The sequence below is a fragment of the Crocodylus siamensis genome, chromosome 6 (genome assembly GCF_052110815.1).
Source record: "Crocodylus siamensis isolate JL-2025a chromosome 6, ASM5211081v1, whole genome shotgun sequence".
In the NCBI taxonomy this organism is placed as follows: Eukaryota; Metazoa; Chordata; order Crocodylia; family Crocodylidae; genus Crocodylus; species Crocodylus siamensis.
In genome coordinates, this window is record NC_143400.1 from 41425124 (window position 1) to 41444542 (window position 19419).

General features: G+C 41.0%; 1 protein-coding gene across 5 annotated transcripts in view; it reads right to left on the reverse strand.

Moving 5' to 3' along the window:
- Nucleotides 1-5627: 5627 nt before the first annotated feature.
- Nucleotides 5628-19419, reverse strand: part of SLC23A2 (solute carrier family 23 member 2) — a 74547-nt gene continuing 60755 nt past the window's right edge. For 4 of the 5 annotated variants that reach the window (XM_090054529.1, XM_090054526.1, XM_090054527.1 and 1 more), the window contains 8 exons: nucleotides 19251-19371; nucleotides 18043-18199; nucleotides 16193-16340; nucleotides 15477-15582; nucleotides 13307-13436; nucleotides 13008-13145; nucleotides 11742-11837; nucleotides 5628-11232 (listed from right to left, as the gene is read on the reverse strand). In XM_090054529.1, coding sequence (XP_089910655.1) covers nucleotides 11000-11232; nucleotides 11742-11837; nucleotides 13008-13145; nucleotides 13307-13436; nucleotides 15477-15582; nucleotides 16193-16340; nucleotides 18043-18199; nucleotides 19251-19371 — 1129 coding nt within the window. In that variant the 3' untranslated portion in view covers nucleotides 5628-10999. Of the gene's footprint in view, nucleotides 11233-11741; nucleotides 11838-11881; nucleotides 12928-13007; nucleotides 13146-13306; nucleotides 13437-15476; nucleotides 15583-16192; nucleotides 16341-18042; nucleotides 18200-19250; nucleotides 19372-19419 lie in introns of those variants that run through there. The other variant, XM_090054530.1, reaches the window with a different exon arrangement.

A 19419-nucleotide genomic window follows, 5' to 3' on the forward strand; every position in this document is an offset into this window, starting at 1 on the left:
ACCACAACGCCCTGAGACTCTGCCAGCTGCTCCTCCTCCCTCCTTGAACAACAAACACACAGTCCAGCCCAACAGCAACCAAGCCCATGTGAAGAGGTACTAAACATGCTCTGCTCAGAAACAGCAGCCAAAATGGGTCCGAAGGGCTTCTGGGAGATCTAGGCAGCCCACTCACTTGTGGTTCCAGTGCCAGAAAAGCTCACAGGTTAGGCCTGACCTGACCAACTTCGCCTACAGCTGAGCATGTGGTTCTGCATCCTGTGCAAGATGTTGGCTTTCCTGTGGTTTGGGGTGGCAATGGCACCCCACAGTCAGTCTAGGCACTCAGCACAAAACACGCTATGAACCTGAACTAGGCCTTACAACAAAGCTGGCAGGCCTCTTCACAGAGCAAGCCATGAAGTGACCTGATCAACACCAAAGGGCCCCACTCTGCTCTCCTTAACGTGGCATAACTGCCTTTGATCTTTGGCTCCACTGCCATCTGTAGAAAGGGAATCAGGCTCCTGTAACATCCGTGTCCCCTGGCCACAGCCTTTCCCACCAAGGTGAATCTCTCACTCGCACCTGCCTGCAGTGAAAACTTGGGTGGAAGTGCTGTATTCTTGTCTTCATCATCGTATTGCAGTTGCACAGAGGAGCACCCAGTCCTGGAGCAGCAGCTCATTGTGTTAGGCACTGGACATGTACACAGAGATGTCCCAAAGAAATCACGCACTCGCTGGAGTCTAAAGCAGTGGTCCCCAAAGGGAAGCAGCACTAAATGAGTTAGGGAAGCAGCACCAAAAAGGGAGAGGTGACAACCCCCACAGAAGTGGGCTCAGACCAGAAGTCGGGTAGCAGAAACCTGTGAGCTGCTACTTAAGTCATCTTGATAACATTTCTCCAAGCCGGAAATCAACACCGTGACCGAGAAACCACTTCCTGCTGAGCACACCTGTCACAGTCACAGTCACAGCTCTCAAGGGAAGAGCCACCCATCAACATCTCGAGACACCCATGACATCACCGTTTCCTGCTCTATCAGGATGTCCCTGGATTCTGCCCATACGGGTTCAGAAGCTGCAGTGCCACCAAATTAAGCCACAAGTACTCTAGCTCCATGCTTAGGACTCTGTTTCCTGGCATCTCATAAACGCACCAGAATCTCAGCACAAAGGGAACTTGGACACTCAGGTGCTGCTTAAGAAAAATGCAGATGCCTGCCTGAGTTGGCTGAGAGCCTGAAACAGCAGCTCTGAGGGGTGAACTGCCTCTTCTGTATTAGAGGGATGTTAATTCCAAGACCCTTTGCCCTGGGCAGCTCTGACAACACTACCCCATCTAAAGGCCCTGTGTGTAACAGGGACAAGAAGTGCAACCCATCCAGCCTACCTCTCTGTGTTAACAGTCTGCATATCCAGCAGGCCCCCGATTGCCAGACTCCCAGAAGGAAGACCTCCGATGCCACTCCTAAGAAGAGAAAGGATGTCTATGAAACTGCCCGTGCCTCTTGAGCCCTGGTGTGGGGACTGATCTGCCTAGGACCCAGGTTAAGGCCCTAGACTGCTTTAATCTGGCTTATGCTGTCTAGGGAGCGATTTGCTGTCACCTCAGACTCAGCAATAGGAAAGATTTTCTGGGATCAAATGTGTGCATGTGGGGGGGATGGGGATGGGAGGAGGGAACAATCCCTTTGCACAGCTGGTGTCCAGATGCAGAAGAAAATCAAGGCGAGCTTCTGGAAGTCTTCTCTTCCTGCGGGAGACACGGCTGCTTTGTTCCACGGCTCGAGCATTAGGCTGCCTGCCAAGTGACCGACTACACACTTAAGAAACCCTGGTCCCTGGTACGGGAGTTGAAAACTCAAGGGCTTTTTCTTAGATTGAGCCAGGATCCAAACAAGCGTATTTCAGAGCCTCCTGGCAAAGGCTGTTCATTTAGGACTTTCAGAACCAAAAACTAATTTTCCTTAAGTAAGAAGCAAGTTTTCAGCTCCAGGAGAGTTGTTATTTAGGCGCATGTGTTACTTGTTACATTGTCTACAGGAACCAGATGGTAATAATAGTGATACATTTTTTTAAAATGCAAAAGGCTTGTACCTAATGTGTATTCTTTAAAGACACAGTTGCTGCACCATGTGAGGTGAAGCCTTTCAGCAAAGACTTAATTCTCTAAAATGAAGACCTTGGGGAACTGAAAATACTTGTGTATTCAGGCTGAGGTCAGCAAACAGGTGCAACACAGACAAAAAAAAAACAAAGGAAGGAAGTAAAGGAAACAATTTAAAGAAAAAACTCTATGGCAAAATTGCCAAAATTCTATTTTAAATGCAGTCTTCCAAGGGTTCTGTGTTCAAAAGACTACATTTAAAAGGTAGTCTTCAAATACTTTTTCATTGCGTAAAATGTGTGTGGGGGGGGGGGAGGGGGGGAGGAAGGAACATTTCATTTTAGTTCTTAGTGAATTTTTCATTTTGTTTTCACACTCAGCACACCAGGCATCAGGGCAGTTCCACGTGCAGGTAGGTGAAAGTATTTAGCGCCCAGTGCTATATTGCACATAATGAATTTGCACCTGTTCCATATCAGGAGTGGTTCAAACTCTTGCTGTGGAAAGAGCGCTGCCAGTGCAAGGTGCTCCACATATGCCCTGTTCTGAGACTGAGCTATTCTTAGCTCTGCCACCAGCCTGCTGTTGCAACTAACTCCCTTTGCCTCGTCTTCCCACCCACTGGTTATTTTGGCTGCACATTCTCCCAACCAGGGGCTGTCTGTCCCTGGGTGTGTTTGTACAGCACCCTTGCACCATGAGTGCGATCTTCATTGCAGCTGCGAGATGCTGCTGTACAAGAAAGAACACACCACTCACAACCCCTTATTTTGCTTTAGCACTTTTTCTACCGCAGTCCCTCTATGTGCTTTCAGGTAGGGATTATTTGTTACCATTTGGGAATAGAACAAACTTCTCTTTACGGTACTCTTGTCCCCACTACTGCAGTGTCTGAGCCCCTCCCAAACTTTAATGCATTCCCCTCAGTAACTGCCTCATCAAAAGGTGTCTGAAGGGTAGTGTTTCTCTTCATCTTGAATGTCTAATAAGGGGCAAACAAGTCTATGTCCAGCTATAAGCGAACCCTTGAAAATGGCACAGAAAGAGGCAGGGGCCAAACACTTCAGACTTCCCAAGGCCCCACTGTAGTCGCTGAGCCTCCTGCCGTGGCAGGGAGCTACCGTACTTGGAACCAGGAGACATCAGCTCAACTCTTGCTGCTGACCTGCTTATACTGGACCCTTTGGCTCCAACATCCCTTATTTCTTCTCCCACCCTTTGGAGCTCATTCCATGGCTCTGGTGGCAAATGCAATGCAAGGCACACTGCCTAAAGGTATTGAGAGAAGTTTTTAAGGGAACCATCTTGCTAATGAAGCTTACAGTGGGCTTAGAGTTGCATATAAATTTAAAGAAGCATCAGCATGGCCATTTGACCCAAAGCTAGTCATCAGTGACCATAAGTGACTGGAAAGGCAGGGAAGGAAAGTTATCACTATTAAAAACAACCCCTCCACCCCCAAATCCTTTACACCTTCCTGAAGACAAAAAAAGTCAATTCAGAAGTGCTGTAGAAATGCACATAAGCTCCTAAGCTCCCTGTAACACGTGCTACTACAAGAGACAGCCTGGAACAAGCAGACAGGATCCTTGGGCTCTATTCTCAGTTCTGCCCTTCTTTTGCACAGGTTAATTTGGACTAAATAGCCGGGCTTTCCAAAGCAAGACAGGTACGTACCCGAATAGAGCAGCCAGCACCTTTGGGCAACCTAAGATTGAAAAAAAGTCTTAGCTTTAAACCTGTGTTTTCATTCCTTAATCTGTAATAATGGCACCATAATGCAAGGGCTTAATGGCTTACTGTTTGCAACACAGACTTAATCCTCACAAGACAGCTGATACTTATGTGCCAAGAATTCATGATCCTTAATATACTGAAAGTCATCACCATATTTCTAGAAAATTAACTTCTATCATACCCTTTTTGTGCCCCAGTCCCAGGGGCTGATGTCTCAATATATTTAAGTCAATACTCTAGCTGTAGAGGACACCAAAGTAATTGCTCTATTTGTACATCAGGGTTCTACTAATACAGTTCTAAGTATGAACATAAGAGCTGATTAACTTATGAACAATGCAAGTTGCTACTAGGCTTTTAACCTTCATAACTTAATTTCCCTTGCATTACTCCATACCTTTGGAGTGGAGGGCAAAGCAAAACCATGCACTGGACTCACAGATACTTGACTAGCACACCTCTATCAACAAATCTGCGTTCAGAAGCTGGCACACTTCTCAAATAATGACACCTTGAAGTGCCTTAATTCACAGTTCCAGGAAGCTATTTTGCAAGTGTTTGAACAAAGAAAGAGAAATTCTGTTTTTACATACTGGTTCATCTTCACGAGGCAATTTTTAACCAGCTGAACTATAGGTGTAAGACTGGGGAGGCAAAGATGAGGGTTAAAAATGAAGCAGAAGTTAAAATGAATAGGAATGTAGCAGAATTAGTGTGCCCTAGGAAAAACACTAGGACTTCAGGGACATGGGTTACATTCCTGGCTCTACCACTAGCCTGGGTGATGTTTACCAGACAGCATGAGAGCCAGAGCCCATTCATTGCACATTTCTAGAAGTCCTCTCCTTTTCTTGCAGAGAAGACAGTGAAGATGGTAGATCAATTATCCTCAGAAAAGCAGAAGCCTCTCTCCCTTCCTCATCTGCTGGAAGTGTGGGTGTTCAGAAGCCCTTGCTAACAGGCTCTACTAGGGCTACCAAGTGAACAATAGCACCCCCAGGCTCCTGCCTCAACTCTTGAGCTTGAATCAAGCTTCATAATTTATTGCTGTTCACTTGCATTCATAGGCTTGTTGAGCCCACCTATTCAGTCACGTCTCAATTGATGGATAGGGCACTTGTAGCACAGTCTATAAAAGGGAGCTGTTTTGTTATCCTGCTGTCCTCAAGACCAGGCTTTTTTGACAACATGCCAAAGCAAATGTTACCATTGCTTATGTGGGAAGTTGTGAAGCTACACAAGTGTGTTACAGAGAAATTCTCCAGCTTAACGGAACTAACTTGTCAAGCATCACAAGTTTCTGCAGCAGGAGTTAGGAAGTCTGGGGGCTAGGAATCCATCTGGACCCACCTTCTCAATTAGTAGCTGTCCAAGGTCCTGCAAATGACAGATTCTCGCATTAGAATCACGCTATGGAGAAACGTGCATGTGGACAACCAGTCTGTGACATAGGATGCTGACAGAAATGAAGCAGAAGTTCAGAAGCTTCAAGGCAAGGGGTCTTTTTGCCCCAGTTCTCAACAACTAGGATAGCTAACTTGGGGAAGGACTACACAAGGGGCAGCACAGCTTTTTGGAGGACACTGACTGCTTCATATGGTAACTTGGCAGTGTAGACATTCCCCAAGCAATTCCTCATGAACACATACAGCACAGTGCAGCTACAGATCCCATGTTATTTGCAGAGCAGGTGCGCAAACAATCTGCACTGAAGTTTCTACAGCTTGCTAGAATGGTAACACATTGCTCTTCCTTGTACAGGTCTAATATTTCTTAAAAAATGAACACTACACCCAAACTACTAGGTTGCAGCTATGCCCATGTTTATTTATACTGAACAGCTTTAAAAATACAGAATAAAATAGCTTTATCTACTATTATTCACAACATCTGGTCCAAATATTACATATTTTTAAATATTTAAACGTTTAAAGAAGCCATGTTAGAAAAAACAAAATATGATTTATTTTTTTTAAAAACTCCATAAAAGAATTACACATCTCAAAACAAGAACAACAAAAACCCCCATTTGTTATGTAACAAAAAAATAAAAGGTTTACAGCCCAAGTCAGTCACAAAAAACTCATGAAAAAAATATTTATCCCCACTGTCTAAGAACAGTCAATAGTTTGTTACGCCAAAGGTTGTTATAAACAGACAAAAGTACAATATTTTGGACTGGCAGTAAGATGGCTTACCTGGAAAGATGTTGTAATAAATGCCAGATAATACACAAGGCAAATTCTAAATACGTCTCTGATAGTAATATGTACAGATGACAATGCACAGTCACAAGAAAATTATAACTGGACAGGAATGTTTTGGATGTTGCTGAATATGTATCCCCAATACTGAAAGCAGCCCAGCACTAAGCTGTATGGACTCATGGGCAGAAGCTCAATACTGGCAAACCTGTGGCCTCTTTCCAATACTGTAATGACCTACTTTACAGCTAGATAAATGTGAAAGCATGGAACATATACTATCCCATGTCTACGAAAGATAATAATCCTTACAGAGAAGTACTATGGCCTGTGGAACAAGAGGGAAACCAATCACTCATTCATCTTCTGTAAACAGTAACCCTTTTTAGCAATCCCATTTCCCTCCCACCCCCCCGCATGAAACACAAAAACGTTTGGTTTAAGAAGGCCACTAAAAAAAAAAAGACGTCAGGTTGTGCTGGTCTGCCGCGCATTCGTATAAATTATGCTAGCACAAGCTATTTTTGAATTGTGTACAATATTCAACATGTAACTTAAATCATCAGAAGGCAGCTGTTTTAACTGTATGTGTTCATAGTGCTGGTTATACCACACATGGTACTAACCAAGAACATTTTAATAGTTTTGGTATGGAGGCATTACTACAGTTGATTGGTCTTTCTTAAATGATGTCTTTTGTGGTATTAAGGAGTACTGAGGATTTAATTTTGAAGGAGTTTAATCAACTCTGTGAGTATCAGTATTTCAGTAGGGAGGTGAACCATAAGAAGCTCTTTAGTTTTCAGTAATAACATAAATGTGGGTAAACAAAGTATACACAACTACTATAGATTCGTCAATGAAGAAATTCTATCATCACATGACATTGTCATGACTATCATACCACTCCCTCCCAGGAAATGTGATAACTATCCTGAGTGGAAATGTTATTTTTAATATATGGAAATAAAATACTGCAATATTCATGTATGAACCAAGTTGTCATATTGAAAGTCAGTATTGAAAGTATAAAGTAACTCCTGGGTTTAAATGGAAAACAAACAAACAAACAAACAAACCATGCTTTCTGCAATAGGTTACTGATCTGGCTAGTCCATCAAGCACATCCTAATGCCATTAGACAACCACAGATAAATATGCTATTAAAAGTTAAAGGCATATTTTTAAAGTGTGCTATTCAGAAAATGCACTTAAATAGGTTAGCAGGAGTTCTTAATTTAACCAAAGAATACTACAATAGGATATTGGCTACAAAAGTCCCAAGTTTGCTCTCAAGAGATTTATACCACCTTTGATATGACAAAATGATCTTTTTGCCATGAATATTTGCCTTTCTATACTTAAATTTGGTTCAAAGATATTTCCTTCTAGCCCATCTATTCAGCATCATCTTCTTTACAAGGTACTGTTTAATTTAGCAGTTCAAAATCCAGGCAATGACAAACACAGCAAAGACATAGTATTGCATTAACAGCCGTATTTCTATCCCCCTCTCCTCCCGGCTTACACACCTAGCACATACATAAACAAGAAACATTAAGTATTCAACTTTTCAGAACTGCAGAGTCAAAGTCTGCAATACATCTACCTCTGAGCAGCTGATACCACAGCATCTTACATTGTAAACTGTCTCTCTCACTGAAATGGCATCAATACAATTTGCAGATGCCACTCTGACTATAATTCAGATCTGAAGGGTGAGTGGGAGGACTCCTCTACCATAACAGTATTAACCCCCCCCCCCAAAAAAACCAAACCAAAACCAAAACAAACAAACAAAAAGACCCCAAAACAACCTGAGGGCACTCTGAACACCTCCCTTATGAAGAAAAGGAAAGAGCTGCACTTCATATTCTTTGATTGGCAGCTCTAACTTGTTCTCAGGAACAGCAAAAAACTTGAAGAAAGGGGAATTTCCCTTTGCAAGGCAAAACTGTGCACATGAGCTCTAACCTATTTTTACCTGCAAAGATTAAAAAAAGACATACATATTCTTTTCGGTTCCGCAGTCACAGCCCAAACATTATCTGTGTGTCACTTGTCTGCTAGGGAAGATTGTTATACACCTTGGCCATAAGTGAGGTTTCATCTGATCTCCTTTCATTGTCCTTGCAAACATTAAGGCTCATCTCTACCCAATTAACTTCCTTAAAGAAAGATTTCAAGGAGTCACCTTCACAAATGTTTAATATTAAAGGGTTATGGTTACAAAATGCCCGATTTGGCTATATTAAATGCTTGTTTTAGGGTTGCCATGTTCAATGGCTAGCAAGCCAAGGCATGCTGGCTCAACACAGTAATCTTCCAATATACATTTTACCAAACTTCTGTTAGTCACCAGAATCAGTGTGGTAGAACCAGAAAGCAAGGCAAATAATTAAATCAAATCATAATTTTCTATCACACACAAAATATTTCTGGTGTTTCCTAGTCCGAGATAACTTCTTCCATCATGGAAGGAAGTGAAAGAACATTCTGCATTGAAAAAAGACAAGTTTTCAGAATCATAATGTTTGAGCTGTGGTTTAATTGAAGTAGTACATGATCTTAAAAGCATACAATGTGATCATCCTTTAGAGCATATTAAAGAAAAGGCAACTGATTTAGAGTTTACAGAGGTTGCTTCATTCAAAAAAAAGTATCTCCTAAAAAAATGCTAGTTCTTGCCAACGTCTGGCTTTTTCGATGCTGTCTGCTACCACACCATCCATGAATGCTACCATGAGACTACTGCAAAATGATCAGCTGGCCTCAACCACAAGTTTTACTGTCGTGGCCCCTGTGTAAATTGTTCTTTCAGATTCTGAGCATCTAGATGTGTGTTTTTAAACTAGTGGTGTCACTCTCGATATTACCTTCCTCCTCTTGCATTTAAAAGATAACCAACTTTGGCATTTGACATGATCAGAACCAATCTAAAGAGGTGATTATTTTTTAATCCCTCCACCTGCCCCATCTTTGGTTGCATATAAAATAAAGAGGTGGAAAGTTTAGAAGCTTAGTGTTGCTGTTCAGAGCTCTCAGCAAACAGTGTTCCTTGGGGGAAGGGGAAATTTCCTAATGTCTCATTGCTCAAAAAGCAAAATATAAAACATACGAATAGTCTGCCCTGTAACAGATATCACCTCGTCTATTATGCAGTGATTCTTCTCACAGGCTTTCAAGAAAGTCCTACTGACACCCAGGCTGCAAACTACTGAAAGTTCCTCGAAGCAGGCACAAACATGTTCTGATATGGAAACAGCTGTGTAAGAGATGTTACAGAAACAGCTGTGACATGCTGAAAATTATATCAATGGAAACATTCCCATTCTGCACTAAGCAATACTGATCCATAAAGTTCCTTTTTTCCCCTCCCCCACCCGCAAACCCTTCCATGCTTCAATAACCAACAACAAGTTTTACCTAGAAGTAGACTCAGGAAACAACAGAGTTCCTGTGCGCTTGTCCAGTAGTCAGCTTTGATAAATATTAGTGAATTACAGTATCTACCATTATTTTTATCCAGATACAAAACGCAAGCACTGTAGAGCATACTGGCCTTTAGAGTACATTACACTATGCCTCCCTGATGATCTCCACAGCTTAAAAATGCTTTTTGGGGCCACACTGAAACACTGATGTCTAAAACTAACTTGCAATAGTAAGAACATTAAACATGAATAAAACCTTGTAAGCATGGATGCATGATGAGCATTAACCATCCACATAACAGCAGAGCTGAGACTATTTCAGGAAAAAAATCTGAATGGTGCCTTTGTCTGGCCCAGTACCCGTTAAACCATCCAGTGGATGATGATGTCTGATGTAGCGTCTCTGCCATTAGAAAGACTGGCTATAAAAATCAAGGGTCCCCATAGCAAGACAACAGGATACATAAACATAGACCCCTTTATAGTTAGAGTGGGATAAAAATAATTTAGTTTGGGTCAGAATAAGCAAATGCTGACAGTATCCCACCACCTGATTCTATAGGTAAAGGCTCACATGTGAGAACAAACATGAAATGCTTAGACAAATTCACCATTTCATTTGGTAGGCATCTGTGATCAACACAGCTATGTGCCTTGTTCTGCTAGCAAAGTGTCAGTCCTAGAAGTCATCCCCTTTCACAGACATGTAAGAATGAAGCTGGCATTTCCTTTGAGAGAGAGCTTGTACTCAGGCACTAGTCAGGTCATTAGTTGCCAGTCAGAAAGAAGGAAACATTAAAAAAAAAAATAAAGCCCCACACGCTCAGGATACAAGTGGTTCTTGTCAAGTAGTCACTTCTATAGATAAGCCAGTGCTTTCATTTAGGGTAATTGAGTAAGGAAATAGTTATTTTACTACTGGAAATCTCTATCTGTACTGCACTATCTGTAACTGGAAAGGTATTCCAGTCGGTTGCCAGAATAATATCAAGTCCAATCCACAGGTATCTGTGGAGCAAAATATGGAATGTATGAGCTAGAGCTGGAAAAAAAATACAACATATCTGATCTTGACATCTGTGATTATGAATGAATTTAAATTTACTCTTTTCACATGAGGATTCAAAAATGTTCTGGCGTAACTAACATTGCCAGCAATGAATGCGCCAAAAATGCCAGCATCAATGGATTTAAATAAAACCATAATAAAGCAATCATTACACTTTTTCAAAAGCACCTCAATGACTCAGGAACCCAAGTTCAATGTTCAGAAAAGACACAGACACTTAGGAACCCGAATCTCTTTTAAAACAGAAAGTAAAAAGCTTTTAGACATTTCACCCAGAGACACTGTATCTAGCTATCACCATCCACAACAGGAAAGCTTTTTTTTTTTTTTTTTTAAATCCGTCTCAGCTCTGGTTCCAGAATTTAAATGCAAATATACAAAACATATATTTTAATGCTTCTTAATCAGCAAGAAACTGCAAATACACCTCTTACTACAACTAGATAATATCATTTCAACTAAGGCTATACGGTAGCTGCAGAGTCTTCATCTGAACTCCTGCAGTTACTGCTTTTCCTGAAGCCTTTCCATGTGTAACCCATGAAGGTAGGGCTGACGGGCAAGAAGCTGAAGCATCTGTACTTTTTGATAAAGTTCATGCCAAAGGGCAAATCGTAAGTTTCCATGCCATCCAGGGACTTGCTTCCTTTACCCACTCCTTTCTTCCACTTCCGGATTCCTCTCTCCTCTGGACTTCCTGAGTTGAAAAATATATAGATACGGAAAACATTTATTTCCAAGGCATTTGGTTCCATAAGCAATCAGCCTAGAAAAGCATACAGCATCCACAAAGGGAAGAAGGGAATTGCTGTTACCAAGGAAAAGCCCCTGTAATATGGGACTTGATCAATAGGAGCTTTACAACCGACTTGAACGCAAAGAAGATCAGGCTTATATGATTGCCTACAAAGGAAATGACTTAAATCGATCTGTTCTTTCCTAGTGTTATTTTTAATCATTAATGCATCTTTGCACAAAATGAAATATGTAAACTCAAAGATCTGCTAGTGGGGTTATAACTGAGATACAGATATTTAGGGACTTCCCCCAGTCAATCATTGTTGGTCTTGTCCTGTACACAGTTCCAAGTCCCTATCCCTGAACCATGTTCAGGGATGGACATCCCAGTTAACAGTAAAACAACTCATTCAGATTGAGAGGTCAAAGAGTTATTATTACAGTATTATTACTACTTGACCAGCTGACCTGGAATGGTATTATCCAAAATAAAGGCCACACAACCTCCAACAAACATGGCTGTAGTCAGAAGAACATTTAACACTTGGTCAATGCCTGCTATTCCTGGGGTGGGGAGGGGGGAGCAGGAAAAAAAAAAAAAGGGAAGGGAGGGGGAGAGAGAGAGAGAGAGAGAGAGAGAGAGAGAGAGAAGAGAAGAGAATTAGATCCAAAGGCAAATTTTCATTATCTGCACACCCGCTCTTGTGCCCCTATCTCCACCAACAACTTTAGTGACCTCACCATACGCCCCTTCCAACCCGAATGAAAACAGTTTAGAGAAACCTCTCCACAACCGAGCCCAGTGTGTGCGCTTTACATACTCATTTTACAGTCTGCCCTTTTAGATTTAAATCTGATGGAATGCTCAGCCTTACAGAATTCATTCCGGATAGATTATAAGGAAGAAATAAAGTACCGTTATCTATATTAGAGAGACCTTTATTAACGTAAGAGGAAAGGTTCTATGGAAAATGTCAAAATGACAAATAAGAGATTATTTTCATAATTTAACACGATGACTAAAACAGCTTTATTTTTTAACTTTCCATTCCTGAAATGGCAAGTAGTGTATAAGGTTAATTCACTAAGGGTTACTGTACTATGGTTTTTAATTTGTTATTTTATTTATTTAAATAACCTTCCTTAAAACCAACTCTCAAATGACTGGCTAAATTAGTCCCTGAATATGGTTTTGCAGCAGCACAGTTAAAAAGTTAGTCTGCAACAGCATATCTGAGTTGCTGTTTCCATGTCTTTATAACACACTGAAATTAATCCCATTGGTGGCAGAAATTAAAGAAGCTTCTCCATGGGTTTCAACAAACAAATCACTTGCCCAATAAAATGTCTGTAATTCAAGAGACTGTTTCTTTCACCAACTGCAGTGGCAAGAGAAAACAGCACCACAGGGCTCTCAGAGCTTAACACTAACTCCCACATTTTAAGATTTAACTTTTTTATCTAATGCATTATTCGCCCTGCCCAACTAGCAGTGGTCTGTCTGTCCAATCTCAAACACAGAAATCCTCACCTTTACCCCTCGGGAACAATCAGCACGAGTTTCATCCCCTCACTTACTGTTCATCCACCTTCTGCTTTTACGATGGCTCTTAGTTTCTTATTTATTACAGTTTTCCCTTGCTCTTGTTTTAGCCTATAAATCATGGTGGGAGAGAATTTTATGTACAGTGCAAAGAAAAGATGCATTGCACATGAAAGAATAGAAGTTCATACCTGTAACCAGTGGATTTTGTTTGAGGTAACTTGGAAGGACAAGTCCAAAGAAGATGGAAAATCCAAGTACAAAGAGGTTACGGGAAGAATTTAAGTCTATGAACTGGAGGTTGGACAGCCCCACAGCTGTAATCATTCCTAAATTGAAAAAAACAAAAACAGAAAACCAAAGTCTTAGCTTGCAGAAGTCCTACCTGTTTGTTTACGGTCAGTTAATATGAAGACATACACCCCCCCAAAGCCGCAGGCTGGAAAAACAGTCAGATGAATGAAGAGCAGCTAAGAACTGTACTACCTACCAAAAAGAGTGCAGAAGAGGGCACCAAGCACTGGGTCAGGCAGGGATGCAAACAGTGCACTGAACTTCCCAACCATTCCAAGTAGGAGCATGAAGGCTGCACCATACTGAATAACTCGGCGGCTTCCAACCTATGGAAAACAAAGGGAAAGGTAGAGTTCTGCAAAGGAAATACACATGCAGTCCAGCTTTTTCCAACCAGGAAAGCCTGAAATGGTATTTTCTATTCTCTCTTGAGCTCATCTTCCAACAGAGCCTACTGAATGCCTGTCCTCTTTTATGGCATCACCATGCACTGCACTTGCTATTTTGGCTGAGACAGTTTGCTGAGGAAGACTCTGTACTCCCCAGAGAAACACACAAAGTCCCTAAACATATACCCTGTGGGAACTGGGAGTCATTACAGAAATAAAATCTCTCAGTTTCAGAGCTCTTAAATTTTATGACCTGCTTCTTTCACTTGGAATTTTCCCCTGTTAATATATAGCTTGCACTGCTATTACAAGCATCTTGGCCTTCCCAGTTTTAAAAACACAGTTGGTCACATTAACAGAACCATTAACCTCTTAAAACGTAACGGTCTTACCAACTGTGCTCATTTGCACCCTGACTTTAGGATACAGACTTCTAATGAAAATAAACAAAATTATTTTGACCTGTCATATTCATTTGTATTTTCATATTTAATGCTTTTCATAATTAGCGTTTCTGTAGGAAATGCCCAATCAGAAGGAAGACAGAGAATCACTAGATGGTATTGTTAGCGTTTATACTGTCATCTGTGTATACTTGTAAGAAAAATGGCTGAAGAAAATCCAGAAAATTCAACAGATGTGTCCAAAAATAAAACCTTCCTCTTGCTCTCTTGCCTTAAACTAGATACTGAATTTAATTTTAAAAGCTTCATGACAGTAAGTGGAGTGCATAGTTTCTGACCTTGGTAATCACAAACCCAGTTTATTCTGTGTTCATCTTTTCTGCAAAATATTTAACAAAAAGCATCTATAGTCATGGCATAACTTACATTGATTTGATTAAATCAACATGTTTAAAAATATGGAATACAAGCAAATCTTAAGGGGTGCTCTAAGGTCCTTTCCAAATCAATAAGGGACTTCAGCTGCTGCCTAACTCAGCATACCAACAGTCTCAATATACAAAAAGGCCTGCTCATGTGCTCAAAGTTCTCCTTATTTTAAAGATTTCCAATATCCAAATCAAATAACTGCATCTATAAACATCCATGGACCACATAACATTAACCAGGCCACTACTCTATCACCCATACCCACAGGCCTGAGAGTTCAGCCACTCTGTCCAGGTGGGCATCCCACATGCAAGTCCCAAGTGCAGAGGCCTTGGGGTTTGGAAGCCCCCAGTCATACCTGATCCTAGCCAAAAGGCCAAGTTGCACACATTATTTAACTCAGCTCCTGAACAGGAATCTATAATCCAGAACTCAGAGCCAAAGGATGCCTAGCACAATACAAACCTGTAAGCAGTTAAGAACAAGCAGCTGTTGGAAGGTCACCTTTATTCTCATCTTAATCGAGTTTTTACATATACCGTAGCTTCTTTGACTGAAGTAGACCAGTGCACACCTCTGGTATGCATATGCTACAACAGTACCGGGTACGGACACTGCTGGTGTTTAGTGAGCATTACTACACTCAAGGCTGAAAAATCAACAAAGGCTAGACAAGGCGTTAGCCTCTGAATTGTATTAACGTGGGTATCAAAAGGAAGGGTTAAAAATATTCAGGTCTTTGTTATTGCTTCTTTCAGAGAACAGAGACACAAAAGGACATCGATTCTTATCTACTGTAGAGCCCTGACATTTGTCTAGTCTGTCCAGTCTTTGAGAAGGGTAAAAAGAACTTTGCTTGCAGTTTCTTTCCAGTCACTCTCCTGAAATTTGTTTAACATTTTTTTTAAAGAAATAAAGGAAAGCTTTTAGGATCCTTTTCTGCAAGGCACCTTTCTAAAGGTAGTGGCTGGCAGTGGAGACAAATCAAGGAAGTTCAGACTACCATATGCAGAACAATATAGATCACATTATTTCTCTGTACAGAATTATACCATGAACCATGCAAATTGAATGAGGCTAACGCCACAGGACTAAATGATACCCAGGAACAACTGTCCAGTCATATAAAGAATAGAACATATACCTTAGTGATGCCCAGAACTCCAATGTTGGGGCTAGAAGAGGTGGATCCATTTCCAGTGCCAAATACTCCATCCAGAACACAGGAAAGACCCTCAATGAAAATCCCTCTGTAATCCACGAAAGGGAAAACATTAAAAAGCAGATTAAAAACATTCACCCATCAAGATTCATGAAGTGATTACATGTTGTGTCTCTGCCCAAAAGAGCTGATCCACAGAACTTTCTAAAACTAGAATGAGTGAACCACTGTAACAGGCTCTCTTTATCCCCTCACAGACATTTATGGACCTGAAATCACTCAGAAAAACATACTGCAGTAGAGATGTTGGAGTTCAGAATTATTCTCTACTCCTAACATTTTATTTGTCACCTCAGTTCAACACTTTGCAGACTTGGATTCTAGACTTTGTATTCCAGAAAGTGAATTTAGAAAGTTGGAATAATTCAATACGACTAAAAGAGAGAGAAATCCCAAAACTTTAGGAATTTCAAGTGCCTGCAAATCTAACTTTACTGACTTCAGCAGGAGTAGAACTGAGATTTAAAACATTTAAGTTTTTCCACTGCAACAGATCAACTACAGCAAAATCTTAGCTTTCGGATCAGAAGGTTCTAGACTCACTCTGATACCAACATTTGTACTGGTTTTGTCAAGAATGAAAAGCCCTTATGGCAGCATAGAAAGCACTGCTGTTTCCTCTTTTCCAAGAAACTTACCTATTTATTGCATGAATAGGTGGAGGAGGAGCACAAGACAGCCTCGCACAGGCGTAGTAATCTCCAATTGATTCAATAATGCTAGCAACAACTGCGCTAAGCATCCCTATTACTCCTGCAGCTGAAATTGTTGGCAATCCCCACTGAACTGTGAAAACAAGGAAAGCAAAAATCTTGCGTTCCGTTCAAAACAATTTCAGCATCAAAAAGTGAAGTCGATGGCTGGCTGCATTTTAAACTGTGCAACTGTGAAGACCCTTTATTAAAGGATAGCTAGCTCAACTAGATAGAAGGGGTCAAAAATCTTGCTTATTAACCGCTACAGCTTTTTGGCAAGCCTAACAGCTTTAACAAAATGGTCTGGCATATTTTTAAAGAATGGACTGCTTACAATCATGAGAAATCCAGTATTTCAGCTGCAGCTTGAAAGTCAGATTAGTGAGGCCTCATCCACATCAAAATGATTTGTTTGAACATTTGATCTCTACCTTGAAGGGTTAACATTCTATAAAACACAAAAGCTGGCAGCTGTGATTCCCCAAAGCCAACACTTCCCTTTTCCCAAACCTTTACACAAGTAAATTAAAACCCATTTTAAGCCAAAAGGAAAGTGTTGGTATTGTTTACATGGTACATGCCTTGACGCTTTCATCTCTTGGAAAAGTGAGACCCTCTCTTCCCTTGAAAGCAGTAAGTCAGGCAGACATTAATGAGTGAACAAAGTTAGACCTTAAAAATAACCCGAGTACTATTCAAGAAAGAAAGCCTCTACTCTCTTCCTCACTTGCAAAAAATATTAATTCGCCTCATTTTAACATTTTACAGGCCATGCTTTTCTTTCAAAAATAAAAGGAGAAATAGTTCTCAGATTTGCTCTGTAACCCAGATGGCAGTAGAAATCAATGAGCCACTGGCACTTCTTGTAAGTCAAGAAGCTGCTATTTTTCTTGCCCATCGTTAACTTCTGAAGTTTGGAAATTGCTTGCACAATTCAAAATGTATGAGAAAACAAGGCACTCTGTTTGAACCCTGTGCCTACTCCCGATTTGTGTAAGTAACATAAAAAGCAGCTATTTAGGCCGCTTTTACAGAAGCTGCATATACTTGTCATATCAACAGTATCATGCATTAGCAATAGTGTATATTCAAGTGCGAGGCTGCTGGCCAACACACTGCAGTAACAGCAAGGAGAATGAAACCAATCCTATGCTGTCATCCCAGCAGGTTTTTTTGCCATACCTACTAGTATGTGAGTCCCTTTGTTAGCAAAAATGGATGGCAGTTATTAAAACTTGTAGATATGTATGTCTATTTTACAAGGTTCTGGGCATCCTCCACTCCCATTCCCACAAATTAAATTGTGGGCAGAGGACATGTTTACATGTGCTTCCAATGCAGCGCCAGGCACTTCTAATTAGCGAGCTGCACTAATTAAAAGTGCCCGCACATCACGTGCATCAGTGACACAGTGTACCTCTGTGTTGAGAAAATGGTGGTGGTGTGCTCTGAACTAAAGCACGTCGAAAGTGTTTTAGTTCAAAGCGCACTGCTGCCATTTGCTCAGCACAGAGATGCACTGAATCACTGATGTGCTACACACGAGGCTGTTACAGCACATCAATTTACGTGCTCCAGGAGACTCAATTAATTGAGTCTGCTCTGATGCACTGGATTTCTAGTGTCAGAGCAGGCTCCTCGCATGCGTGTAAGTGCTGCGAGAGTCTCATTCCAGAGAGCTGCTGAGACCTACTTTGTTTTTATCCAAGGTGGGGCTCTACAGCAACATTTAAAACTCCTCATTTCGACAAGTCTGTTCCAAGCCCAGGCAAATGTATATGAAACACACTTACAAGGATAAGGGACCTTAAACCACGGTGCCACTAACAGCACTCCTCGTCTTGCATCTGTGCGAGCATAGAAGCCATACTTTGCGCTGTCGGGGGGAAAGACGTCAGTCACAGTAAAGATGAAGCAAAGCAACCATGACACCAGGATAGCTAGAATAATCTGTAGTAGAAGGAAAAAAGAAATCCTTCTCAGGTACACAAGCTAGTTACCAATCATCAACAAAGAAATGTTGAGCACAGGGTATCTATTACCTACGTATTATATGCATTTCAAGGTTGACGAGATAAATGCTAAAACTGGGTAGTTAGGTAGTTTTTCCTTTAATAAAACTAAGCTTTTGTTCATGCAAAGTAGATTTTCTCTCCTCCGTAAAAATAGGAATGTGGCCAAATAAGCAGTTATGGGACTACTGAACTAGTTTTTAGGTTAACAGAAAAAAAGGGAATCCTTTCATCAAGGAAAAGTCAAATGGGCTCTTACAAAAAACCACCACCTGCTTAGAGGAATTAAATTAAGCTATGAGGCACACACTCCACAGTCATGGCTCTATAACTGGCTATGCATAGGGGAAGGGGTCTGCCCACATGAAACCAGGTGCAGGATTGGGAACTATGTTGCTAGAGTTCACTGACATTTTTTCTTCTAAATGACAGAGTGAGGGTGGATTCGCACAACCTCTTTACTCCGGAGTACAAGTGGAGTAGACAGACAATGTACAGCCAGAACCACTATAAGACTTTCTACTCCAGAGAAAGGTTGCTCCTCAGAAAACAAAGAGTAACTAGACAACAAGCTACCAGTCATGTGACTGCAGTGTTAGGTGATTTCATCCTGGGGCAGCTTTTTACTAATTGCAAATAAGCAATTACTGGCTCCCCTGCCACCTCGCGGTGAGGACCTGTAATAGCATCCATGCAAGACAGCCACCTGGCTGTACATGTCTACTCCAGACACCAATCTAGTTATAAAATCCAAGATAGATTACGCAGAGCTAAAAGGGTTGTGTCCACATTCTTTAGATAGATGTGTTAAAAGAGTGCCTATAATTTCATCTTATGTGCAAGTGAGATCTGCTGAATGGCTTATACAAAAGAAAATCAAAACTGTTGTAAGTTTAAAAAACAAAAACAAAAAAGGCCTTCCTCAGATTTCATTTCCCCAGCGACCTGTTATCTTATTGTTAAGTGAACAAACATATGCAATGACTTACAGGAAACATTTTGAAGAGCTGCAGCCTGTAAGCTGTCCATCCTTTTTTGGATTTGTAAATCGGTAAAGGAAATTTGACATTCCTGGCATACTGAGAAAACAGCAGTACTAGGAAAATAGTTCTGTGGGGAAAGGAGAAATGAACAGGAATTGTTAGCATTGATATGTTG